We start from the raw sequence: 27336 nt of genomic DNA on the forward strand, positions 1-27336 counted from the left end.
TTTCAAAGTTCCCACAGGGCGAGGGGAGGGAACAAGGGAGTGAAATACATAACAAATAACAATATTTAATAAGAGCAGTGGAGGGAATAGAAAGGAAGGACAAACCTAGCATGCCTTGTGCGCATTCTGAACGTGCAAGTGCAGCAAGGAAGAGGGCAAAAGGGGGTAGGTGGTGGGGGGTTCGGGTTCAGGTGTGAGCCACAGATGAAGTGCTTGGGTTATTGAGTGCTACACGGCCAGGGGCCACGATAGGAATACATGTGGAATTCCAGGTTAGAGAGTGTGCCAAGGCAAGTGCGGGGGGTAGACAGGAGCTGGGGTGATTGGGTGTGGGAGGTCAGAGGCCCAGCGAATGCATAAGTGCCCTGGACACCAATCACAGCAACTGTGGGATTAGCAGAGAAGAGACAAAGGGAAGGAGGAGGTAAAGAGAAAAGTTTTGAGGAGTTTCTGGAATTTAAGAAAGTCCTGCTCAAGGCACAAAGGCAGGGGGAGGCTGTTTCATAGGAGGGAGCCAGCTGAGGAAAGCAACCGACCACCTACCCTCTGTTTAGCAAAACAGAGGGTAGGTGGTCGGTCGCTACACACAAAGAGTTGTGCCAGAGGAACGTAGTGGTATACAAGGCGAGTATTTGGTTATATAAAGTTGAAGATAGTGTGGTGCCCGGGCCCAGACATCGTTGTGGATGATGCAGAAGGATTTGAAGTTAATCCGTGAAGCAACTCGGAGCCAATTAAGACTTTTTAGGGCAGGAGAGATGCAGTCCCTGGGCTTAAGGCTAAGGATAGGTTTTGCTGCTCTGGATTCAGTATCTCCCTCTGTTCTCTGGGAGATGTTTAGGGGAGGGATCTTGCTTCCCCCTTGAAGGTCCTGACCTTCTTTCACAGATGGAAGATGAAAGGCAGACTGTACCTTCAGCCAAGGTCCAATGCCGAGTTCTTCTTGTTACTCCTTGCAAAGTCTTCAGATGATCTGCCCAAAAGAGGTGCGTGACCCTCTTTTAAAGCCAAATGGACCACAGGGATTGGTTTAGGCTAAGCCTACCTTAATGAACCAATCCTCGGTCCCCACCAACAATCTCCTGTATGCATGAGGTCATAACCAGAGTGCTTTGCAACAGAAAAGGTAAACAGGTGAAAACATGTAATACTAAGTTCCACCATCTTCCTGTCTGTTGTGGATCAAAGGGTCTCTCTGACCAATGGAGCTCTCTGTGGTTCCTGATTAAAGCAGCAGGTCTACATTGAAGCTGCGGCGATCCAGACTTTCTGACACTGTCAATCCACATGATCAAAAGAGCACAAAGAAGGCAACTACCCTGTCTCTTGATTTTTAAATATTAAGGTTAGTGTTGCTTCATGAGTCTATGTCAGATAAAGAAAAGTCGGCTCAGAAGTGACCACGGTTTCAAAAATATATTCACGATGCCTATAAGTCAATTGTTAGACCAGCAGACTGAACCACATTTGTCCACATGAGTTTAAAAAAATGTTCTATTTTACTAAATCAACAATAAACACGAGACATAAGATAAAAAATACACAATATTACAAAAATAACAAAAATGTAATGACCTAAGTCTAATACATTTCATTAAAACGTTTTAAAGTGGGGTTAGTACAAGTGTACGTGCATTTACAAGACACAATTCTTTTGAAAAACAGAGTAGAGTAATACTGTTCAAAAGACAAACTCTGTCAGAAAAGAAGCTTTTTGGAAATCTCAAGCTTTAGTGATGGTCACTAAAGCTTGTGATGAAGCAACACTAACCTTAAGATTTCGAAATCAAGAGACAGGGTAATTGCCTTCTTTGTGCTATTTTGTTCATGTTCCTGACCCCTGAAGGCTCTCCCCTATATAAAAAAACAGGGTCCACCCAATTCTTTATACTGCTGTCAATCCACATGCTCATACCTTCTGAATGGGGTCTCCCTGCGGGGATGACTACTGTAATACATGCAGTCCCAGAAATGACATTTCGCTGTTAACTGATGTTAAGGGCGGGAGCTGGCTTCAGGTTGGCGCAGTGCATACGAAAGGGTGTTGGGGTTTCCTGTCTCCTTTGTTAGCCTCTGCAACCAGGCCCCATGTGAGCCTGTTTGAATTAAACTTTGATTAGTATGTGAAAGCTGCCACCAGCTACAGAGCTAAGTAAAAGGACAGGGCAGATTCATGGAGCCTTTGTTAGTTATTTAGGCTGGCCATGGTAGGGTAAAGGTTTGGCACTCCCACTTCTGAGAGGACATGGTGTACTCCTGACTGTCATATCCCAACTAAATATGACAGGGGGGCTGTGCCTGTAGCTGTGTCCACCCAGGAGTACACAGGTCTATTTGATAGTAGTGCAATGAGCATGGAAAAATGTGTGTGGATTAGCCCCACACATTTTCCGAGGTTGATCTACATGTTTCAATTTCATATAACATTTCCAAAAAGCCCAGGTGAGCGCACACCCACAGTGTGGATGGTCGAATTCCTCACACATGTTGAGGGACTTGTTAGGCATGCTGGTAGGATAGAACCAGGGTCTATTGATGGGGCCAGGAGAAGCAGGCGAGAGAAAATAGGGAGCTCAGAACATGTAAGGTATTGAGGAACAGCAGGTAGGAGAGAAGCAGATATCAGGACCAGTTAAGAACGTTGACGTCTAAAAGAAAATTCCTGGGGGACATGGAGAGAAGTAGTAGTTTAATCAGGAACAGTTGAGGGCTGTGCGGCACAGGAGGGAATCAGGAAGTGGACGAACTGGTGAGAGAAAGTAGAGCAGGGGGACATCAGGCACACGGCTGAGAATCAAAGTTCACACCATCACAGACGTGATGCCAGAAGCAGAGCCAAGCGCTTTTCGCAGTAGAACTCTGAACACCACGTGCCAAGAAACAACCTGGACCGACGCAACTTTTCCTATATGTGCCAGAAGTCTCCCTGAGCTGGCAGGGAAGATACGTAAGCTGCTGCTGGCACTGCCTGTGGTACTGTTAATTATGCCCGTCCATGAGGGATTTGTTTAGTACAAACCTAGTTAGAAAGCAACAAAGCGATGTACCAAAAGAATGGCTGATAATACAGAGAGAGGGGGACCCGCTGAGTACTGGGAGAAGCTCTACCAGGGAGCTAAAAGGGGGCGAGATATTCGCGTAGAGCAGGGCCATCAGCTCCTGTCAGAAGTGATTGGGCACGGCTGCCACAGAGCATTATGTTTACACATTAGACATACTTTGCACTGTCAGGGATATCATTTCACGGAAAATGCCAGGAGTCGCGGAAGTGACATCAAACGACCGTTGACCTCTGATGACATCACAGGAAGTGATGTTATTTGACCCCACCATGAAGTGACTTCACGGGAAGTGATGGAACACTACGTTTCACCCCGTGACAAAACAGGAAGCGGAATCACATAGCATTGTTCCTAAGCACACTACGAAGATATGGTCACGATATCACTGTAATGTCTACATTTCATACAAAAATAAATCATATGTATCGTTAATATGTGTGTATAGGCCCATATTACCAAATTACTGCGAATGCATGCAGACGTCCAAGGCCAAATGATAATGACGTGTTATTATATAGCACTTACGCTTACATGCTTTATATAGAACAAATATACATACAATATCACCCAACCTGTGTTTGATTCTCAGTTATCAACCTCAGAAGGATGAAAGGCTGAGCTGGCTTTGCCGGGATTCGAACCTGCAACCTGTCGATCACACACACATCGATGCAGCGAGCGCTCAACCCACTGAGCTATCTTACCAGATGTAGCTATCTTACCTGCTATAGTAAAATGTGCTATTACATGTCGGAATGTTCTCAAAGTCAGAAAGCAATTTACAATCTGTGGTGGATGCCATTAGACTGGGAAAAGATTTAACAGCAGGCTCGTACATCTGGAGGTCTGGTGCAAGGTTGGCCACATGTCAAGCCTGCATGGATCGACTTTCCAGGCTTCAAAGGTTGGCCACACACGGCATCCCGTACTGTAGACACTCGTTACCTCATACATCCAAACAAACATCCTGAACCGCATGCCATGCGGATAGGAAAGATGGACAGATTGCAACAAGGCATTCATTGTGGCACAATGAAATCAAGGGCCACTTTATGTGCTAGGGTCAAATATTTCTACACTGTACACAAGCCTGTTGTCTTATGATGACCATAACAGAGACAACAGCAGAAAGAAAACATGCTATAAATGCAACTTGCAAAAAGCAAAATACGTAGTCTGAAATGGATGCTTATTCTACTCTAAATGCTTTTTGAAAGTTTGTGTCTGCATTGTGAATTTGAGGTGTTTAAGAACAGACTAAATCAGTGACTCACCCCCTGAAGTGTGCCTGAAATAAACATTTAATGAGCCTAGCAATTATTGTATAGAATTCCAGAAAGACACATTATTTGTTATTCCTATTCTTTCTTATTTAGTGTCACGGCTCAAAGTGTTACACTTGTGGAACCCCCTGTTTTTTTTAAGAACAGAGAACAAGAAAGCCCGACACCCCAGAAACAAAGAGTCACATGGTGCTGGACCCAGCCCAGGAGCTTCCGTTTACAAAAAAGAAAGTGGATTTTTTTGTTGTTGTGGTAGCACGGGAGACCACAGGGGCTGTGGCCTCGTCTCCTCACTGGCTGCTGTGTGGATGTTGTAAAGTGTTGTTTAAGGAGTAGGGACTTGGGAGTTTGTTCTCAGAGTCTCTGGGTGTTCTTGGTGTGTTTTCACAGTTATGGGCTCTCTTGGCGTTTCTGGCTTCTCCCGGTTGCACTTCTCTCGTGGTGTGCCTGCGATGCTGGGAGGGGAAGAAGGTGGGAGGACAGAAGGTGGAGCTGCTTTTCTCTTTACAGAGGGGGAGTATTCCACACGGTGGATATGAGTGGGGACCATCGTGTGCATGCTGGCACTGGCTCATGGGTCCAGGTCACGCTGAATCGTCAGTTCTCCGTATCAGCGGCAGAGCCTGAGGCACTGAGGCCTCTGAAGAAGTATTGGAAAAGGTGGCAAGGCCAGGGCCATTACAGGAACCCCCTGCATATCAGTGGCAAGGGAAGTGGGGCCTCCGGTGGAGGTTACACAAGGAAGGCAGGGCCTCTTGTGAATTCCCTGACAGAGGCATGGCCAGTGGGGGACAGGACGACAGTTTCCACAAGAGTGAGGTGGCCGGTCACAGCGCAAACCCTGGAGGAGGAGTTTGAGATGCCTCCTGTCTATGTGAGCGGATGGATCATAGGTTGGTGGGGGAGTGGCCTCTAACTACCAGAGTGCAGAGGAGGGAGAGGTTATTATATGATATGATGAGTCATTTATAAAGCGCCTGTACACAAGTGTTTCTAGGCGCGACAAGACAAGGGAGGGAAGACAGAGGAGGGATAAGACAAACAATCTTACTAGGCCTTGTGTCATTCAGATCATGCAAGTGCGAGAACGAGAAGTGCAAGGAGAAAGGAAGGGGGGAAGTGCAAGGGAGAGGGGTGAGGAAAACAGGGCAGCAATGCTCTGAGTAAGTGCAGCCAGGGCAGCGCAGCTCTGGGTAGTGCAAGCAGAACAAGGGACTGTAGGGTTACAGTTACAACCCCTAAGCACTTGGTAGGCCAGGAGGCAATGCAAGGGTGACTGATAAAGAAAGAGCATGGTATGTTATGTTATTTCATTTCTAGAGCGCCAAAGCCTGAAGGCATCCAGGCGCTATGCAGAGAGGTACCCAGTGAGATTACGAGGGTAGCCAAGCAACCAGTCGGCACAGCATACAGGTAGGTAGGTCAGCAGGGGAGGGAGAAAGAGAAAGCAGAGGAGAAGAGGAAAGTTTTGAGCTGCTTCCGGAACTTCAGGTGGTCCGGCTCAGGTATGAGAGGGGTAGGGAGGCCATTCCAGAGGGAGGCACCTGCAGAGGAGAGAGATCTACCCCCACTCTATGCCTGGAGAAGCATCTAACTCTTAGAGAGTTGGAAGTATCCGAGCGAAGGGCTTGAGAAGGAAGGTATTTTGAATGAGAGCGTTGGATGTAGTGCGCCTCCCGACCCCAGAAAGCCTTGTGGACAATGCAAAGGGTCTTGAACTTGATCCTTGCAGCCACCGGGAGCCAGTGGGGAGATTTGGTCCCTGGCTGGAGGTCAAGGATATGTCTCACAGTCCTATTCTCGATTAGTTGCAGAGGGCATAGAGTAGAGGAAGGCAGATTGAGAAAGAGGCTGGTGCAGTAGTCCAGCCTAGAGAGAACCAGGGCTCTGGAGACAGTGAGCTTCTTGGGGAAAGTGAGAAAGGGAAGAATCCCTTTAAGGAGATGCACCTGGTAGTGGGACTTCTTTGTGACGTCCGAGATGTGAGGAGAGAAAGAGAAAGTGGAGTCGGAGATGACACCAAGGTTTTTTGCCTCAGAGGAAGGCCAAGGAAGAGGGCCCAAGGCAGCAGCATGAGTGAGAGAGGGAAATAAGGGGCAGGGTCCCCAATGAGAAGGATCTCTGTCTTACTGGCATTAAGGCTGAGATCGTTGGAGGCGTAGCAATCCTGAATCGCGGATAGACAGTCAGGAATGAGCGAACGAGGAGAGGAGGCTGAGGAGAGCCTGAAGGAAAGCTGAGTGCCATCCGCATAACACTGGAAGCTAGAGGAGAAGGCAGTGATCAGGTGGGCCAAATGGGCCAAGTAGAGGTTGAAAATTAGGATGAGAGTATAGAGCCCTGGGGAACGCCACAGGTAGAGAGAGAGGTGATGGAGAGAAAGGGACCAAGTTGGACCTGGGAGGGGCGGTCCAAGGGGAAGGAGATCCGCCACTCCAGGGCCTGATCCATGATGCCCGGGTTCTCATGTAGTTGATTGATCAGGATGGCGTGGTTGACCGAGTTGAAAGCAGAGGAAAGATCAAGGAAGATGAGGACAGAAGGAATGCTTGAATCAAGGTTATAGAGCATATCTTCACGGGTGTTCAGGAGAGCAGTTTCCATGCCTCTGGTAGCTGTGAAGCCAGGCTGATGGTCATGGAGCCAACCAACAGATTCAGTGTGGAGAGTAAGCTGGGAGATGGCCAGCTTTTCCAAGAGTTTGCCCAGGAAAGGGGGGATGGAAATTGGGCATTAGTTTGCTGGGCTGGTAGGATCGGCAGACTGCTTCTTGAGGAGGGGATGCACAAGGGAGTGCTTTAGGGGAGAGGTGGAAGTTCCAGTCGGAAAGAGTGATTACAGAAATCGGTCATGGCTGGAGCAAGGGTGTCAAGATGGGCCTTGATGGTTCTGGAGGAGCAGGGAAGCACCTGTTTGGACGACACTTTCATAGAATGGACTTGTCTAGAAACCTCATCAGGTGTTGTCAGAGAGAAAGAGGAGAAAGGAGGAGGAGAGGGAGAGATGGCCAAAGGGGGGCCGGGAGAGGAAGAGGGAGAGGAAAGGGAGATAGAGGACAGGATGAACTGAGTTTTAGCAGCAAAGTGAGAGGTACATTAGGTGAAGGCTCACGGCAGGTGCTGCAGCAGATGGTGGACCTACATGAGGGGGATAAGGGAGAGGTAGAGGAGGGGGATAAGAAAGAAGTGGAGGAGGAGCTTTACCCTAAGTCTACTGTTGTGACAGGAGCAAAGTAGACATAGGATGAGTCCCAGGAAGTGGTGACTTCTACCCCTCACAAAGCCCACATTGCCCTGGGTGGGGGAGTATTTTGTCCTGCAACCAAGGAACACCATCATGTGGATCTGTCTGAGATATTTTGCACATTGGAGGGCTACGGGGTGAGGGTGAAGCAGGGGAAGAAAGACAAGGGGCACGCCTCTGGACAATGGCCATGAGAAACCACGTTCGCTGGTGGCACAAATACTTTTTACCTTACAAACTAGTCGACTGCCTCCTCTGAGCTGACTAGCGACATAGCTGCCAGAACAGCATCCTCCATTAGTGGTGAGGAAGTGGGTCCTAGTACTTCCCAATGCCAGGGTACAGCAAAGTGACATCAAGGATGCTTTCCCAGCCAGCCTGTACAAATGGTGCCTGTGGCACTGACAACTGCGGCCTACAGAAGGCACCTGTGGTCGACACCACTCCAACAAGTGTTTGGAGTTGGGGAACCACTGGCAGCACCCTCCTTTGGGCAGATCCACCTGGACCATATAATGAGGCATGCTCTAACCCATTACCTGCATTGAATGGTGCCTGTAAGCTAGGGTGACCTGGACTACTCACGGGTGAGTAGTCGAGGTCCAGTAGCCCACATTGAAAGGAACATACAGCTGGACCCTGCTTCCCTCGTGATGATTGCTCTGGAGGGTTAAGCAATGAGATAGTCACAAGAGATTTTCTGGCCTCATAGGGATACTGCCCACATGCAAGAGTGGCAGTGGGCCGTGGGAGAGTTTGAGAAAATCGGTGGGTGACACTTGCAGCTGTGCCCTGTGAGAGAGCCCAAGAACCTTGAGAGTTAGCTGCACCCTGTGAAACACCCTAAGGACATTTGGTGAGTGGTACTTGTGACCGTGAAACAATAGTACCACTATGTCCAAAAACATTACTTGCACAATAGGCAATGACATATGTAAGTCAACAACTTGACAGGGCCTCTCCATCACTATTAGAGCTTTCTGTTGCCTAGTCACACGCACCACAAACATTCCACTTTTCAATGTCTGACTTGTACTGGGTAACAAGGCATCGTCATCGTCCGAGCAGGTGTGTAGGCTATGGGTAGATGGCATTCCATAGTCTTCCACAATCTCCCCTGCATTCTTGTTACTGCACTTGCACGATCCGAATGCCTCAAGACCTAGTAGAAACATTATTGTTTTGTTTTTTCTTCCCCGTACTTCTCCCTCCCTTGTCCTGATGCGCCTTGACACACCTTGTGCTTTATAGGTGCATTATAAATACCCAATAAATACAATAAAATAAATAAAGTGTCTGTTCATTTTTACAAAAGTCAATTTTTTAACATGCGGATGATGGTCTGCTGTCTGATTCCTGTTGATGACCTGTTTGCATGCAAGATGCCTGTGTCCCAGAGAAGGGTCTCTCACAGCATCTCTCCTCATAGGCTGCACCTGCACTGCTCACAGAATTTCAAGTGTTGTCTGAAATGTGCTGCCCCATTGATGCTTTCAATAATATTGTGCTTGTTTTGTCATTTCCAGTGTACTTCCCACTGGCTACAATCTCCCACATGTCAGCTCCCATGTGGCTTCTGCCCTGAAACCCCTGAATACACAACTTTGCCTGGTGCTGTATTGCATATCCCTGCTACCCCCTTGTATTACTTGAACACCTCGTGCCCATGTGGTAAACTCTCTCCCCATTGGCACACATGTCCTTTTTGTCCCATGGACTGCTGTAATATACGCTCTACTGTAGCGATAACCACATTGTACAATTTAGGTACTGCCTAAATATAAAAAATGGCACCCGGGAACGTCTCAGTGGTGATTGACTTCTCCCATAAATTTTAAAAATCCAGAGTTTTCCACAAAAGAGTACTGCAAGACGTATTTTGCCAACATTATAGCCAGGTTAGCATCGAGCAGGCACTGTGTGTCATGTGACTTGCGATATTTTTGGCCAAGCTCAAGCTTCCAAAGCACTGGCCTGATGCATTAGGGGATCACTACTATGCATCGCTCGGATACGGGGGTCTAGAACTTGGTGTCCACCACCCAAGCACTGACACAGCTGTAATATTCTCAGGGGTAATTGTGCTGATTGCGAGAGGTAAACTGCTTATCTGATGTAGGGAGCGCGATGCCCTTCAGAACTTTGGACTTATTTTAATTTCTCTGCATGGTGCTGTTGCATATTGGACTGCATATGCAGATTTTGTAAAACAGAGTGAACAAGAGAGCTTAAAAGATTTGGTCCTTTATTGTACTGCTCTTATTGTTCAGAGAAAGGCATTATTTCTGAGCTTTGAGTGGTTAGTGATGATCATTTTTGGATGAGGCGCCTAAACTCTGAAAACCCGAATGATGAATTGGCAATGGTTGGGTTTTTAAACTCTTTACAGCTGAATATAATGTAACTTTATTTGTTACGTACTTATGAATTTTAATTTTTTTATTTTTAAACGTTTTAAAAACGTGTTGTGATGAAATATATTGGATGTAATGATTGGAAATGCAACGAATCTGTGGTTTTTTAAGTTTATTTTTTTCAACATTTTATCTTTTGAAATGTAATGAATTGTGATCTTATTCTTGTTATGATTGTAAAGGTTTTAATTCTTTTTTGTAAACCGCATACAATAAACATCAAATTAAAAAAAGAATACACAGATGTGGTTCCCAGTTGGTCCCTACCTTCTGCCAGCACACTTTATTTTTAGCAGAGTGTTCAAGTTGCCAAATTGGTTGCTACTTAGTCTGTGTGAAATATTGCCACACTTTTGAATTTTGTTGTGGGCTAACAACACAAAGGCCTGGCTCAACTAAGCGTGACGTTGCTGGTGGTGGTCTTGCTGGTGATGCTCACTATGTCACCTAATGGTGTGATGTGCTTTCCGATTGGCTACTTTGACCAAATTTAATCTCTCAAAAGCTACTCTCAGGGATTGCCAGCTCCTCCTGCTCCTCACCGCAGGTGTCCCCGTCGGCACCTATCTCGCCCACTCACTTCAAGAACAGGATTTTGATTGGAGTGCCACCCCGTTCCCTGAATTTCTACCACTCCTCTCACAAAAATCAGGTGAACATGACTCTCCCACAAGCTGACTTTTAGGATTCCTGGCTCTTCCTGCTCCTCCTCCCAGGTGTAACTTGATGGGACTTCTCTCTTCAAGCACTTCAAGAGATGGACACTGACATGTGTGCCACCTGCCTCTCTCCAAATCTCTGCTGCATCCTCCCACCAAAATCAGGCAAGCGTGTCTCACCCTCAAGTTTCTTTCAGGGAAATCAAGAAACACATGCATGTGTCCCTGGTGTTCCCTCTCCCTAAAGCTGCACTACCTCATAGGGATTCCCTCTCCCTAAAGCTGCACTACCCCACAGGGATTCCCCCTCTTTAAAGCTGCACTACCTCATAGGGATTCCCTCTCCCTAAAGATGCACCACCTCATAGGGATTCCCTCCCCCTAAAGCTGCATCAACTCATAGGGATTCCCTCTCCCTAAACTCAGAACAGATTGCTCTTTTGTCTTCAGCCACTTCAGATCACTAAGTGTGTCACATAGCACTATCTAAGTAAAACCTACCCCCAAATCTAACTCAAGTGTCCCCAGCCACTCATTAGCTCTCCGTACCCTTCATCCAACCCATATATTCTAACTCAATCCTCACTTCTTCCCCCTTCCCTAAATGTTCTAAGCCTGCCTCCTGCAAGACATACTGCCCCTCTGAGAGCTTTCTTTGGCTGAATAGGAAATCCTATCACTGGCCGTTTTTAAGCCGTGAGGTCAAACGTCAGACAAACTTTTTAGGAGGTTCGTCCGAGTGTTGACCTGCTCAAATCACCTGAAATTCGGGTGGTTCGAGGTTCACGCGCATCCGTTTGTCGAGACTCCTCCTGTACTGACGATAAAAGGCCAATACAAGGTTAACAAGGAGGTAAGGGAAATTAGGGGGAAAACTATGTTGAATGTTTGAGGATATTTTCGATGGCCAGCTGGCCCCGTACCTCATGAAGTGACGCGGGAGGCCCTAACAGCATGACCGCATCCATGTTTTGTATATAATGGCCTGGACTGTTAGAACCAGACGCCTCCACTTCTCTGAGGTTCTTTCCACTAACTGTGGGAGAGAAAAAGAAGTGCGCTTCCTTCTCCGAGTCTTGTGCTCAGCAGCTGTTAGACCCTTTGTTCTTGGATTGTACCCCCTCGTGCATCATCTGTGCGACCACCATTGTAATGAAACATTATCCTGTGCGGCAGCCACCTGTGCAGACTAAGAATGACGTACACGGTGCTTCTTTTTTTGCAATGTACCCTATATCCGTTGAAAATAATCCTTCCACTCATAACCATCAAATGTACGTAACATCTGTTTACTGTGCATTACCCATGTAACCCAGTGGTTCATTCCCATCACCGAAAGTTAAGCAAAGAGGATGTGATTATGTGGAGAGTTTGCAATCACAGGGAGTAACTGTAACTTTTCTCGAGCTCGTGGAAAAGGCGGAAAATCTGGCAGGTGTCCCTCACACATATAGGACACAGTGTTCCCCCCTCTATCTCCGAGAATACACTAATGCACCTTAGAGAGTTGCCACGACTTTCTAGCAAGATACTAATGTACCTGTATGTGTCATCCACCCTCCAAAAAGTGTGCAGTCTAGCACCCTTTGACAAAACACTAGTGTAACTGATTGTATCATCCGCCGCCCTCTACTAGGACCCTAATGCACCAAAGTGTGCCATCCACCACCCTCTACTAGGACCCTAATGCACCAAAGTGTGCCATCCACCACCCTCTACCAAAGCCCTAATGTACCAAAGTGTGCCATCCACAACCCTTTACTAGGACCCTAATGCACCAAAGCGTGCCATGCACCAACCTCTACTAGGACCCTAATGTACCAGAATGTGCCATGCACCACCCTCTACTAGGACCCTAATGTACCAAGCTGTGCCATACACCACCCTCTACCAAGGCTCGAATCCACCAAAGTGTGCCATTTGCCAACCTCTAGTAGGACTCTAATGCACCGAGCTGTGCCATCCACCACCCTCCACCAAAGCCCTAATGCACCATAGTGTGCCATCCACCACCCTCAACCAAGGCCCTAATGCACCAAGCTGTGCCATCCACCAACCTCCACCAATGCCCTAATTCACCAAAGTGTTGCATCCACAACCCTCTACTAGGACCCTAATGCACCAAAGTGTGCCATCCACCACCCTCTACCAAGGCCCTAATGCACCAAGGTGTGCCATCCACAACCCTCTGCTAGGACCCTAATGTACCAGAGTGTGCCATGCACCACCCTCCACCAAGGCCCTAATGCACCAAAGTGTTGCATCCACCTCCCTAACTAGGACCCTAATGCACCAGGGTGCCATCAACCTCCCTCTACTACCACCTTAACGTATCAGTGTGTGCCATCCACCATTCCCTGCTAGGAACATATGTATCAAAGTGGGTCATTTACCACCTCCTCCAAGGACCCCAATGAACCAGGGTGTGCAGTACACGGCCATCAACAAGACTGTAATGTGTCTGCATGGCCACCCACCACCATCTACTAAGACGCTAATATACCTGAGTGTGCCATCCACCACCTTCAGTGTAGCCCCTCAATGTGCTAGAGATAGCGACTCACTGCATCCAACAAGACCCTAGTGTGCCAGGGTGCACTATCCTCTGACATAACACGATTATAAATCCGAGTGGTGGTCAGAACATTGATACGCCAACGTTTGCCTCCACTGTCCCGTGCAGGACTGCAGTGTACCTATGGGCCATTCACCACACCCTACAAAGACACTAATGCACGAGAGTGCGCCATCCGCCACCCTCTAAGTAGGAGCTACAATACCCAACTAAACCCTGCTCTTGACTCGTCTCAACCAGCGTGTCCCTTATTAGCACAGGGAATTGCACTCGTGTAGCTACCTACGTGTGCACTGCAAGGTGGAAGAGACACTCCAACCCACGTGTGCACTTCGGTGAAGAAACGATCCAGTATGAGTGTGATCTTTACTACCAACAATCCTGCATATGAGTGCCACACAGTCACCAAAAAGATACTCTCGCCCTGGTGTACACTTCACCATCACCAAAGAGACACTCTGACCCAAATGCGACCTACAGGCCTACATTGTCACTGAAGAGACAGGCCGACCCAAGGGTCCACTGCGGTGAAGAGACAAAGCCATGCGAGTGTGATCTTTACTGCTTGAACAAACATTCCTGCACGTGGGTGTCGCACACTGTCACTGGAAAGACTCGCCGTGAGTGCACACCATCCTCGGTGCATAGCCGGCCCGCTACCTGAGTGGGCACCTCACTGACCCGGAAGTCATTGTTGTACTGGATTGATTCCCAACTGTTCACAAATGAACAACCTTTTACCTCAGCGTTCCTTGCTCTGTCCCCAAGGGTACACGGCAGGACCTGGGGGCCCCTCCTTTGCCTGGCAAGCCGCCAGGAGGACAAACTCCTGTACCAGCGTGGACCATGTACTGTCCCTGAAAAACAGCCTCCCAAGTACTCACCACAGTTCCACCAGGGAGACTCCGGTAGCTTAGGAGGGCCCCCCGACCCACCAAAAAAAAGATGTCCCCAAGAGACACTTATGCAAAAGAACATTCCCTTGACACTTGCCTCAAGACACTGTAGCATACTGATGTGCGCCCTGTACATGTGCAAATGACCCTGTCCTTGGGAGAGCTACTCGTCACATACCAACTAAGCCCTCACAGAGGGGAGGACCGGGCGAGGCCAGACTGACCAAAGTGTGACGAATCAGGGCTAGCGCTTAAGGGGCTAGCGTTTCCTATTCGAGACCCTATTAACACGCCTTCCTGCTAGGAAATGGAAGGCGTTCGGAGAGAGAGCAGGAGCAAAGCGCTGCCCCATTCTAGGGGAGCAACCAAATACACGGCAGGGCCGCCCGGCACAGTGTGTCTGTGCATGGCAACAGATGTGATAGTGCCATATACTTAAGGCTGCCACGTGACTCTGTCCTCGGAGACACCCTAATCAAGTCCAGTGCTTTGCTTTTACTTTAGTTTTACTTAAGTACATTTCATTCAATTCAAGTGCTTAAAGACTACACATTCCAGAAAATAATTGATGGATAAATGAAAGCCCAGGACTTCTCAGATAACATGGGGTCCTCTGGTAACCTTACAGTTACTATGGCCGATAGGGCCTAGCAATCGTGTGATTTGACTCGGGAGGATAGCTCAGCGGCAACGTGCTTGCCTTGGAAGCAAGACGACACGGATCACCACTGGTTCGATCCCCTAGTCCGCCCTTATAAACCTCTGGGTATTAAGCGCGTTATAATTAAACTATCATATGAGCAGTCAAGGCTGCCTTCCCAAGTACAGAACAACACGAGAACGCCCAAGCAGCCAGACTCTGAGCACTCTACTTAGTGGAGGCAGAGCCAAAGGCCCCCTTTAAAGTCCCCGGTTGCAGCCAGCCCATGGAACCTGGGACGCCATTCCCGGGGTTTGTTTAAGCTCTACTGACGATTCCCCCCAGGCAGCCTCTTACACCCACCAGAGATGCCCGAGACTCGCCTTGAGGTTCATCGTTTAGCCAGATCTGTGCCCGATATCCCACCAAACACACCCACCCTCCGATCCCCCTTTCCTCTGATGCAGTGCTTTGAAGTGGCTCCCGAATGATATTAAGTGCTATATAAACAAGCTGGCATATTTAGAGCAGCCCGAGGGTGGCCTGCCTTTCTCCTACTGACTCCTTTCGGTTTTCCCGCCTACCACGTTGAGACAGGCCATGGGACAGTGCTGATTGCAACATAAACATTGCATGTACCTACCTCTACACACACCGACCATGTCTGAATGAGCAGGGGTCGCCATGCCCTCTTGTTCCACGGCCACTTCACTTTTTTGGCAACATTTTCAAAATAAGTGTCTCTCTGCCTAACCAGTGGCTCATCCCGCTGTGGAAATGGCAACACAGGCATTGGTCATGCTGGCATTCTCTGATATATTGCTCCCTCGCCTGCTCCCCTACCCACCCCAGTTCCTCTGCACCCTACCAATAACCCTCTGCCCCCCCCCTCCGTGCGTCCGTTTTCTACGGCGCTGCAGTGCTTCCCAGAAAGCTTTTCACTTTATGAATCCCATACATGCAGACACACTCATTCCCTGTACTCACTTTTACAATAACTGTGTGACTGCCACCACCGGAGACCCCTTGCAGTGGGTAGTAGAATCGCACTAACCCCTGAAGCGGCACCAATGTGCCTGAGTGTGCATGTCTTTATAACATACACACTTCTTCCCCCAGAAGACACACTCATTTTTCGCACTACCACCCCAGCTAAAGGCAGAAACTGGTTACTGGACATTCAGAAAACAACTTAAATCCAGACTTTTAAACTGGCTTGGTACACTCGCCCCTGCTCCCCAATACCCTCCCTTGCCCCCTCCTTAACTAGCGCCTGGATGTCTGCGGGCTTGGAGCACTTTATACATGCACAAACAAATAAATAAATAATTCTGTGGATGTAAAAAAAGTGTGCCTTTCTGGATGTGCTCTTTGAACTTTCACTAGTGTGCACGGGCATGCCCCCCCACACGCCACGTGCTGGATTCTACATTGTCCTGCAGTATCCATACATCTCTGCCTCCATCCTTCCTGCATTACCCTCAGAACCCCACAGCCACTCCTCCTGCAGCATTCTCTGCACCTCACCACGGGCTGCCCTCCCATAAACCCCCCCAAAACGCCAACCCCCCTTCTTTAAGCCCTAGAAATAAGCAGTCAGCACTCTCACACCACCCCAGACAAGCAGCACACATGCAGCATGATCACGCTAGACGTAGGACTCCCTCCTCTACCATTCCACACTTCTCCTCAGTCAGACCCAGGCTCAGACTGGCCTATTGGGCAATAGGGCAATGTCTGAACCAAAAACGCAAAATGCTAGTGTGTACCCGTTTTTGTGGTCAAAGTGGTCCACTTTTTTGGCCAATGTGGGCCAGTTTGATGAGTCACTCCACTATGCAGCTAGTAGTTTTGACCAGTGTTTTTGAATACAAATTCTTTAACCCTTAAGTGCCAAGGATAAGTATGCTCGTCCTTTTTGCACAGACTTGCATGATAGCCTAGCATTTAATTGCATCACATTTTATCAGAAAACTCCCCATTGTGTATTATTTTAACAGTCTGTCACAAAAGGAATTAATTGCCATTTGCAACTGTGGGCCACTTTTTCATTGGTGCCCGAGACAATGTTATGCCCCAGTCCGACCCTGGTCAGACCTCTCACACCTACACCGCCACTCAGTAAGGACACACAGCATTCTCTACAGTGTCCCACAGTCAACACTCTCTTACCACTCCTGTAGGCATCACACACTCTACCGTACCAAAATTAGCGCTCTCATACCACCCCCAAAAAGCTTACCAGGTGCCACGATATTCTGTACATCTTCCCATCGTCAACTCACACAGCATCCCCTATAGTTCACTTCTGAATAATCCCCTGCCGCGCCACTGTATGTAGTCCCCCATCACCATTGCGCAAACTGCCCCAGACTCCGCACTCCCGCACCTTTGCATCGAGCTCCCCCACTTGCAATGCTCCTACACTAGCCTTACACCACAAGCGGCGCTCCAGAAACATCTCTTCCACTGGCCGCATCCAGTTCTCCTGCAGCATCCCGGATGGAGCTCATAGAACATTCCCCACCAATCCCTTATAGTCAGCCATGCTTCACCATTCCCTAAAGCTCCGCCACACACAGCATCCCTACACCATCAACTCAGGAACTGGGCTCCTTGAATAACCCACTCGTGCCTCTACCACTTTCCCAGTGCTCCACTTGCCGAGGAAATTTAAGGCTGATCCTCCCAGCCAGTCTGGTTTATGAGACTCAAGTAACGAGGGGTGTTGCTACGTCTGGAAAAGATCCAGGCCTACACTCATTTTGGGACTGTCGGGACTGGGGGCTAGCTAGCCTTTTGGTTGTAACACCTGAGCTTCTATCCGGGGCCACAATCAAAAGACCTGGGGCTGTAGCCCCAGGCCCCCCCCCCAGGGGTGGACTGGGAACTAAAAGAGGCCCTGGAATTAATTACTGGGGACCAAAAGAGGCCCTGGAAATAAGGTTCAAAGTGGCCCCATTTGACACATTTTCAGCAAGCCCAATGCTTTTCCTATGAGAAAATTTGGAAATATCACACAAAAGAGGCCCAGGGTGCAGAGGTCAACCGGGAAATCTCCAGAGTTCCCTATAGGCCAGTCCACCCCTGCCCCCCCCCACCCCCTAGCAACGGCTCTGCAAGTAACACAAGTAACAGGGGTGGCTCGCATCTCCATCACCTCAGGCCACAAAAGTGTTTTGCGAGACCCAGATCAAGCACACAGTTCCACAGCCATTATGATTAGCCAGACCTAATTCTGTATGCCATTCCATGAACACCTTGCCCACCTAGCAGGAGGGGGTATGTCTGTGAACATCCGGGACTCATGCCAGAGGACTTGGGGGAAGACTTGACTATGTACCCAGAAATACGTTCCAGTCTCCCCAAAGTTCCTGTAGAAGGAACCTTGCTAATGTTCTCCAGGACTACTGAAAGTTAATACAGGGACATCAACTTGTTCACAAACACCAAAAGTTTAGTATGGGCCTGCCAGAAGGTCACAATGAGGGCGAATTGCCTGAAAACCTTAGGGGTTAATTTCAGGGCCTCCTAAAACTTAGGTGCATTGAAAATTGGGGCTTTTGGAGTTCCCAGAAACTTCACCTTGCATTTGCACCAAAGGGCATACAGATCTTTAAGAGTGAACTCCATGGGGTTCCGTGGCCACGAGAAGGGGGCGGGGGAAGGGATTCGCACTTGTGAAAGCTCCTAAAGGAAGACACACTTGCCTGTGAACCCCAAGGGCTCGTTCCGGGGCCTCCGAAAATTCCCAAAGTCATCGCCGAAAATGCCAAGGGTCTTCTCCATGTACTGGTCCCGAGGGGGCAAGGAGGAGGACGAAGAAGACGAGGAGCTCTGCTTGAAGCTCTGTTCCTTCCGGAAGGACGATTTCAGGCTCATTGACAGAGCAGGTCGCACAAGTGTGGGGCGAAAAAGAGGGACCAAAGGGGCGAAGCAAAGAGTTCGCGGAAGAAGCCCGACGCCGGAGCGGTTCCAGGTGGCAGGGTCCCTGTACTCTTTATAGAGCAGTGAATAAAACACAGACCCAGGCAGCTGTTGGGTTTATAAGGCCTCGCCGGGCAGACATCCAGCCCCTTCTATATTTAGGTGGCGCAGCATCTCTCAGGCAGCTGTGGAAAGTTTTTGTGATGTGAGGTTACCGGGCGCCCAGAACAAACGCAGGGGGGGGGCGGGGAGGTGTCTGATTCGGCCGCGGATCTCGCTGCGCAGAGACAACCGCACTAGGCCCAGGGTCTGTGGGGGGCCACGGTCGTAAGCCTCTCCCAGATCACCTCACTCAAGGGCAGCCGAGCATGGAGTGGAAAATATTTTAAAGAGTTTGCACCAATATCTACGCGACACCCTGAATGGAAAAACCGTTTCCCACAGGGCCTCGCTATTATCCTGCTCCGCGGGGGTCTGCGCCTCGGCATACATGAGATTCCGCTTTGAAATAGATCCCCTGATTGGTCATTACCTAAGGACGCTATGTGTCTAGTGGGGGTGCTCGGCCCGCTGACTCCTTGGTGGTGCGTTTAGTATGACTTGGCAGTGTGACAGACACCGTGCTGGCCACCCCCCATCATAAGCAATGGGATGATCCGCGGACGGACTCCAAACCGAGCTTTGAAAAATCACAGGTTTCCTGGAATTGTAAAGACTCAGCGCAGTCGCACTCTTTTTGTCTCACAATCAATGAATGGGCTGCAATATTACCCAGCAGCGTACAAAGGCTGCAAATGCTCGACACATACTGACATATGTTTAAAAAAACTTGTAAACATTATGTGATTGGTACTTGTAGAGTAAACATCTGTGGTGTGTGACACTCCTAAGTGTATTGCCCTTTTAAGAGGATGGGCATTGTTATGTGTGGCCCTCCCAAGTCCCTTTGGACTGTGTCATGGCTCGAGCTAATAAAAGGGGCCACTGCAGGCAGGTGCGGCAGAATGACTCCAAGAATGGAATGACTGAGTCCATGTCTCATTTAGGCCTGCAGGCCCACACCGTGTGAGCACAGGCCTGCAGGCCATGGTGACGTGGGGCCCTCTTGCCAGGATGGTGGCCATGGTCTGTACGTGCTGGGTATGGTTCGCCTGCCCCTACATAAGACCGGGTGTTCCCCAGCAACCCCCACCCCTTCCTGCGAGGCACTGGGCCTCCAACTAAGGTTCTGATGTCTATAGCACCAATAGGGCCGGCTTGATGCCAATAGCTGGTCGCCATACCAATGGCGACAAGGTATTTTCGGGCCCTGTGCTCTGAGATGTGAAGATTTCTAAATGTGCCCCATATGTAAGATGAAGCCCGCCAGGAGGTGAAGTTGTGGCAGACACTGCCGCCGGGCCATTCAGAGAAGAGGAGGAAGTGCGAAGAAGCACACGACTGCACTATGGTGGTGTCCCAGCCCCGGAGAAAAGTGGCCTCTGCCGCATTAGAATGGAGGACGCTGGAGGGATGGCCGTGGGTGTGCGGCTCGCGTGGCATCTGCCGCAGCAGTAATGGGCCTCTCCGGCATGGGTGGAGGGCAGAGTGGTATCCGATACAGGTGTGGAGTGGCGGGCGGCGAAGCAGCTGCTTGCAGCAGTATGGCGCGGCTGGAAGGTAAGACACAGGCCCCCACCCGGCAGCGATGGGAACGAACAGCTGGCAAAGGTTAATGTGATCCTGGTCAGAGCAGAATGGACATTCAACCACTCCACGCCGGCGCTCCCCTTATGGGCCCGGGCCGCGGGCAATGAACAGATGATACACTCCGTATTGGCGAAGGGCAAATTAAATGTGAATGGCCCTCCTGTAGTAGTCCCGGGCCAGCCGGCGGCGAGTGTGAATGTGCCCCATGTCGGAGGCAAAGAAAACAAATATTAATAAAACGGACCGTGCTTTTCCCCCCGGTTGGGAAATGTAGAATGCTCTGGTTCCATGTGTTAATATCCCCGCAAAAATATCGTGATACAAAAATATCGCCATATTTTTGCGGCGATTTTGACCCATGGACACTGCGGGGGACAGCCATGCAACCTGTGCATTATTTTAAAATATGCGGCGGACACCCCGCTTCCACAAATTACCCCCCCAAAATATCGCCTATGGCGAGACAAACAGCCATATGTACAGCGATATTTTTGGTGGGGATAATTTGTAGGGATACCAAATGCTCCATGATCAGAGTTTGGAGAAAAAAGGGAAAGTGGGTTCATGGCTGCCTGCAGGTATTTCAAGAACTGCTGTTGGTTTCAAAGTTGATAGGGCGAAAAGAAAGAGCGCCCTCCACTGCAGCATAAATTAATGAATATCTCCCGCAGGAGGAGGAGATGAAGTCGCGCAGCTGCCAGTTAAGACCCCGGGCCCAACGGCAGTGAGTTTGAAATTGAAAAATAGAAAGGAGAGGTGAAGAAGCAGAAGAGGGTTGCAGCTCTTGCGAGTGCTTGTGCGCACTCTGCTATCAGCAGTGTCCTGCCAATAGCTCCTGCCTCGGGGAGACATCCTAGTCCTGCTGCCTGCCCCTACCATTAATGGACCAGGCCGATGTGGCCCCTGGTGGAGTGGCTGTTCAGGCCACCGCCAAACAGTGATCCAGGGCCACTGGTGAGGTAAAAGGAATGGCTCCAGTTCAGAGCGAAGGAAAAGAACCTCGAATCGGTGAAGTGGACACCCGTGGCACACAACCTCCTTCTTGGGCTGGATCTGCAACACTGAATCTTTGCTGCTGGAGACTGTGGGGGCACCCACGTCTGCCCACTGAGCCAAAGCGCTCTCCACTGGTGCACCCCTCATGCACATCCCATGGCAGAATTGGGCTGAAGGAAAGGAATGCCCGCCAACACTCGGCAGTGAGAAAACATTTGATCAAAGAAGAGCTGGAAACAAGACTGCCATCACTGAAAGGTTAGGTGCCAGTGTGCTCGTAAGAACAATAAGTACACTGCCACGTTCCCTGTATGTGAAGTCCGGCCAACCATGGGTCTGCTGAAGCAATGGTGCAATACTGCTTCCACCTCACAGAGCGAGTACCTACCTCTGACAATCTGCGTAGCAAAGGCATTGTGAACTCGATCCTGGAGTGGGTCAGAAGGGAGCCCTCAGGAACAAACTGCATAAGTGGACACACACCTGTCTGCCACTTCACGTTTGCAAGAACTAAGAGTTTGCTCTCGGCCCCAGCATGTTTTGCCTCAGTTGACAATAGATGCACCTAGCAAAAGCCTGGGGAGCCTTAATCTGGTGCAGCCTAGACGACTTACTACCAGCGTCTTGCTGCCTGCCCCGACATCAAGGAACTAAGCCGATGTGGCCCCTGGTGCTCCCAGGTGCAGCTTTGCCGACCTCCGAACTGTGCCATTAACTGCCCTTGACTATCCTGAGTGGACACAGATGCCAAGTGAACTGGTCTCCTGCAGTCCTGAAAGTGCTCAAAGAGGACTAGGTAAACATGTGTTTTGATGCTGTGAGCCTGCCATGGAAGTTATATATGCCTAAAGTGGCTCCAGTTAAAATTGATGCAAAGCTGTGCTCCCACAGTTTGTAGGCATGCTCTATATGGTGCCAGCAGCTAACAATGGCATCATTTAGTGGTTGAAGTTGCACTTACCCCAGGTTAATAAAGGGTCTTGTAAGATGGGGTAGATCTGCCAATATATCAGCAGCAGTTCACCAACCCTGACTGTCACCCGCTGAATATATGTAAAGTCTTTGATATGTGTTATATGTCTGCAATTACCGGGGTCCCTATGTTTGTGTCATTGGTTCATTCCACGATTTGTCTATTCTATAATTTCTGTGTGGCCTAAGTATTGTCATTCTATAATGGTGGGAATCAGATTATGTTTCCGTAACACTTGGTTTTGTTTGTTATGAAAAGACTTCCTGGCAACTATGCTCCTCTCGCTCTGGATAACCTTCTCCAGAAGGGCAGCCTGTTTCCCACCTTTCTTTCCCCTATGTACCAACAACCAACTACTGACCAATAGGTAGTCTCACATTTCCTCTATCATGGCTTTTGCAATCTAGGTTTCTACCAGGCCTCCAGATAAGGTGCGCACTAGGCCTTTTTACGCATGAAAATCTTGTAAATACGACAGCTTTATTATTTTTCTGTGTATATTTGCAAACAAGTTTAGAGCAGAGCGCAGTGCAAAGGTTGGGTTACTTGACAGAAACCAGAAAGTTTTTTTTGGTTTTTATCTGCATGGATGTAATTGCAAGCCATGGATAAATGCCTCTGAAACAGAATGTATTTCTCTGAAGCCTTTCAAAAAAAGAAACTGCACATTGTGATAAAAGGAATGATTTATTTCCATTCAGCTTCTGCTGCTTTGTTGCTCGTGGAGGAAACAGAAGCACTGTGCATATTTATTTTCCTAGCATTTTAGGATTGTAAAATTAATAAGATGGAAAAGTAAGTTGCAATTGAGAGTTCATATTTTGTAACAAATGCTTTTTTTTTCTCTCCAATGAAAGCAAACCAGTATTGCACAATTGTATTTTTCAGAGTTCGGTGCTGTGTGCATAATCATGCGGGGGCAGATACTTTTTACCCTTATAATTTAATTTACACTCTAATTATAAAAACAGTGTGTAAAATGATGACTATGCACTGTCTAGTTTACATCCATTTAACCTTGCAGTCAATGGGGTACATTACTATAAATGGTCAGTGGCAGCACAGTCTTTGTTCAAGGATGAGTGATTATCAATACACCAATCACAGGTGTTCTAGCCACTCAAATCTTCAAGACTACAATTAAAACGTCCAAAACCTCACTCTCCAGAAGTGGAAGCACTGTTCAAAAACAAACAAATGAAAGTTACATTTGTATCCCCTGGCCCTGGCACTCGGGGCCTCTGGGCCGCCTCACAGCGTCCCTGCTTGGCCCCAAGGGCCCTATCATGCCCCCCAAGACTCTCTTGGAGTCAGTCCTGGCTCCTTTGGCGCCAGGCTCATATGGCAGAAGGGGGATCTGGAGATCTCAATGGAAAAGGCACAACATGGACACTCCCACATGGTTCAGTTCCAGAACTGAACCATGCGGTCTAGCATTTAGGGTGTGGTCAGGCCTGAAGGCACCTGAGATACCTGCAGACTATTTGAGCCACGCCCGAGCTGCAGAACACGCTTCGCGTTGCTCTGCACTCGCAGCGTGACGTTCACTGTGGTCTGTCCTCTGCATTCCAGGCCTGCACCTGCAAAAGAAGAAGGAGAAGAACATCATTAGCCATCCTTACCTGCTAGTTAATCCAGCTCCTGTCGATCGCTCCAGTGTCCCGAACATCCAGCATTTCCTCAGAAGCTCGTCCTCTCTTGGAAGCCGCAACCTGGAGGAGGAAAAAGAAAGACAGCATTAGTAAGCGTTTGCATCTCTCATTCAAGCATCATTCGGAAGCATGCTTACCTGAGCGGAACTTGCTGTTGGTTTATCCCCGTTCCGGCCTTCCATCAATCTGCAAGAGAAAGGCAAGGCTGGTTAGCACTCATACTTACTTCACGGCGATTCGGACAACATCTACTTATCGCTCCACATCCTCTCAGTAGTTTACCATCCGGAACATCACGGTGGCCTGTAAAAGAAGAATAACACAGGTTAGCACACAGCAAAAGCACACATAGCGCTGCGCTCCGTGCAATCACTTACCATCTCGAGCACAGCCCCCTCAGCCAGCTCAGCGTCTTCATCAGCCCTTCCGCACCTAAGAAAGAAGGAAGACATAACAGGGGCAATTACAATTACGGACAAATTATCAAGAACAATAGACTTACCTGAAGAACTAAGTCGCAGCAGGTCTGGACTCACGGGCCCGCGCCAGTGAAGCAACTTGGCTGCGAAGCGCCCCATCCATGATGCACCCCTGCACAGAACTGAAGGACGGAGAGCGCATCATATTGAAATCCAAGGTGAGGAAAGCTCTAAGGGGGTTGTTTGGTTCAGAAGGGAGGTGGGCCCAGAGAGGAAGAGATTGTGGGCTAAATCAGAACTCCTGTATTCCAGACTTGATCCTCGGCAGAACGAGAACCCGGGGGAGGTGGATCCAGGTCGGAAGCAGTCCAACCAGATCGGGTGGCGTCCCTGTGGATACCAGGTGAGCGTTACAAGAATTTAGCATGGAGTCCATCTCTCACTGCACTGCTGTATCATAACATTGGCATACCATTAGGTAGTAATTGCTCCAGGAAAAGAAGACTTTCATTAAAAATCAAAAGACAATTCTGCTATCGAACCTCAAAACACACAACACAATTCATGCTTGATTTACTATGTAATTGGCTAGGTTTTTGTGTTTTCAACATTTAAATATATGTACAGGAGAGATCAAATGGCCAGACCTTAGAGAAATAATGAAAGGCGTATTCTGACACAATGCAGAAAGCTGCTGCATAGTAATGATTTCCATACAGTATTTGCACATGTCGGCTGGATGTTACATATATTTTACTCTCTTGCAAAGGAGAAATGTCATTTTTACTCTGTTAAAATCACATTTACTCTCAAAGTTTAAAAATAGGGAGTAAAATATTCCCACCTCAAAATCTTATCTGGAGCACTGTTTCTATCACTTGAAGATCTGTATTTCATAACACATGAGCAAAACGTCTCACAATCATTAAGCCTCTTAAGCTTCCCAACTTGCCTTGAGTACTGTTGCTACATTGGTATTTTTGGTTAGCAATATACTCTTGGCTTGGGTATTGCTTGTAAGCTTTTGGGCTGTTTACAGCTTTTCCATGGGGTTATTGGGCTTTCCACACTCTCTTGCACTTATTTATACAGTCATTTCGTTTCAACAAGCACCACTTTTGTTGGTTTTGTATAGTTTGGTATTCAAAAGTACTGCTACTAACTCCTGAGTGAAGCAGCCTGCCGTGAACACATGGATAGTGTTGGAGTGCTCGGGAGTGACTTAAAAGCTGTGAACTCACAGGGTAAGTCGCTCAATTATGCTCTGCTCTGTTTTCGCAGGTCTTCAGTGTTTGTGGTGCCCTGTAGTCAGGTTGACAGCTTCCTCTGGTCCTCCTCTGCAAACACCACTGATGATTGGAGACTCCTCTGCTCCTGAGAGGGACAGGTGCAAGCCTGCCACCTGTAACCTCCAAAGAGGCCACACTTCCCTCGCTGCTGCTGCTTCCCGCTGTGTGAACTCTGCAGCACAACATTTAATTGGGCAAGCGTTTCCTCTTCACGTTTCCTGCTGCAGGACCTCTGGAACATGGAGAGTCATAGGCCAGGGCTCTCTCATGACCCACCACGGCTTCTGGAATTTCTGTGGTCCCGGCATCTTTCTTGCCAAAGACTTCGCTCTCAGCTGCAACCTCGCCCTGCACTGCTTCTTCTTCTTCCACTGCTCTGCTTCTCTCTCTAATGCCTCTCAATCCCCTTCAGGTGATGGTCATTTACACTAATTAGGAGGTCACTCCCACAGTAGTGTTTCTCTGCATCCCTCTTCCTCGTCCCATTACTGAGGGAATTATGGGACTTGAAGTTCCTAGCAACAAAGTACATTTTTCTAACACATACTTTACAACAAGCTATCAACAGATTAGGGTTTTAGGGAAAGTTAAACAGGGGTGTGTGCCCTCCCTCCTGACCTGTTCTCTCCCCATGTGATCCTCCTGCAGTACACCACCCTCAGGGTTGGGATCAGGAAGCATCTGCCTTTCCCTGGCCATATGAGGAAGGTCCAAGGTCGAGGTTCTGGGGGGACTCATTACTGATTCATCACATACCCTTCCCCTAATGTTGTTGGGTTTTTCAGCTTCTATTGGGTATTGGGAAAGGAAATCAACATAGCCTTGTTCTTTTCCTTTTCTATGTTCGATAGAGAAAAAATAGAGCTGTAGATATAAAAATCAGCGCATGACTCTAGCGTTGGAATCCTTCCTTGAACATAACCACTTAAGGGGAGCAAGCAAGCAGCAATTAATCAGAACTTTCTACCCGTGAGATAATACTTCAGGTACGTTATAGCCCACTTGAAGGCAAGGGCTTCTAATTCCATGATTGCATAGTTCTTTTCTTTAGCACATTTTTTTTACTGATATAGAGAACAGGATGTTCTAAACCATCATGGTTTTGGGATGATGCTGCCTCAAGACCAACATGTTAGGCATCAGTCTGTAAAATTAATGGTCTATTAAAGTCTGCCACCTTGGGAACTCGATCTTGACGACATAATATGTGTCTTAACTGATCAAAACAATCTTGATCTTTTGGACCCCACCTCAGTTTTTGTGGTTCTGCATTTTTAAGCTTGTCTGTAGGGGGATCAGAAATGGAGGAAATGCTTGGGATAAACCTGCGATAGTAACCCACAAGGACCAGAAACGCTTGTAATTCCTTCTTAGTTTTTGTGGCGTTGCATCCTTAACTGCTTTAACTTTGTCAGTCTGAGGTAGAATTTCTACAGTCCCAACAAAAACCCTAAATAATTTACAGCAGATCTAGCCAAAGAATTTTTTGGGGATTGGCCATAAATCCGGCTTTTCTCAATGCCCTAGTGACTTGATATACATGCAACATATGTTCAGCCCAAGTTCTACTATGTATAATGATGTCGTCAATATAAGCCCCACAGAATGATGAAAGGCGT

General features: G+C 48.4%; 1 protein-coding gene across 1 annotated transcript in view; it reads right to left on the reverse strand.

The window, feature by feature from the left end:
• The window catches only part of HSPB7 (heat shock protein family B (small) member 7), a 68483-nt gene extending 49411 nt beyond the window's left edge, over positions 1-19072 (reverse strand). The window contains exon 1 of the mRNA XM_069611096.1: positions 18483-19072. Coding sequence (XP_069467197.1) covers positions 18483-18654 — 172 coding nt within the window. The 5' untranslated portion in view covers positions 18655-19072. The remainder of the gene's footprint in view (positions 1-18482) is intronic.
• Between the last annotated feature and the right edge of the window lie 8264 nt (positions 19073-27336).

This window comes from Ambystoma mexicanum, chromosome 8, assembly GCF_040938575.1.
Source record: "Ambystoma mexicanum isolate Mex_15411 chromosome 8, UKY_AmexF1_1, whole genome shotgun sequence".
Classification (NCBI taxonomy): Eukaryota; Metazoa; Chordata; class Amphibia; order Caudata; family Ambystomatidae; genus Ambystoma; species Ambystoma mexicanum.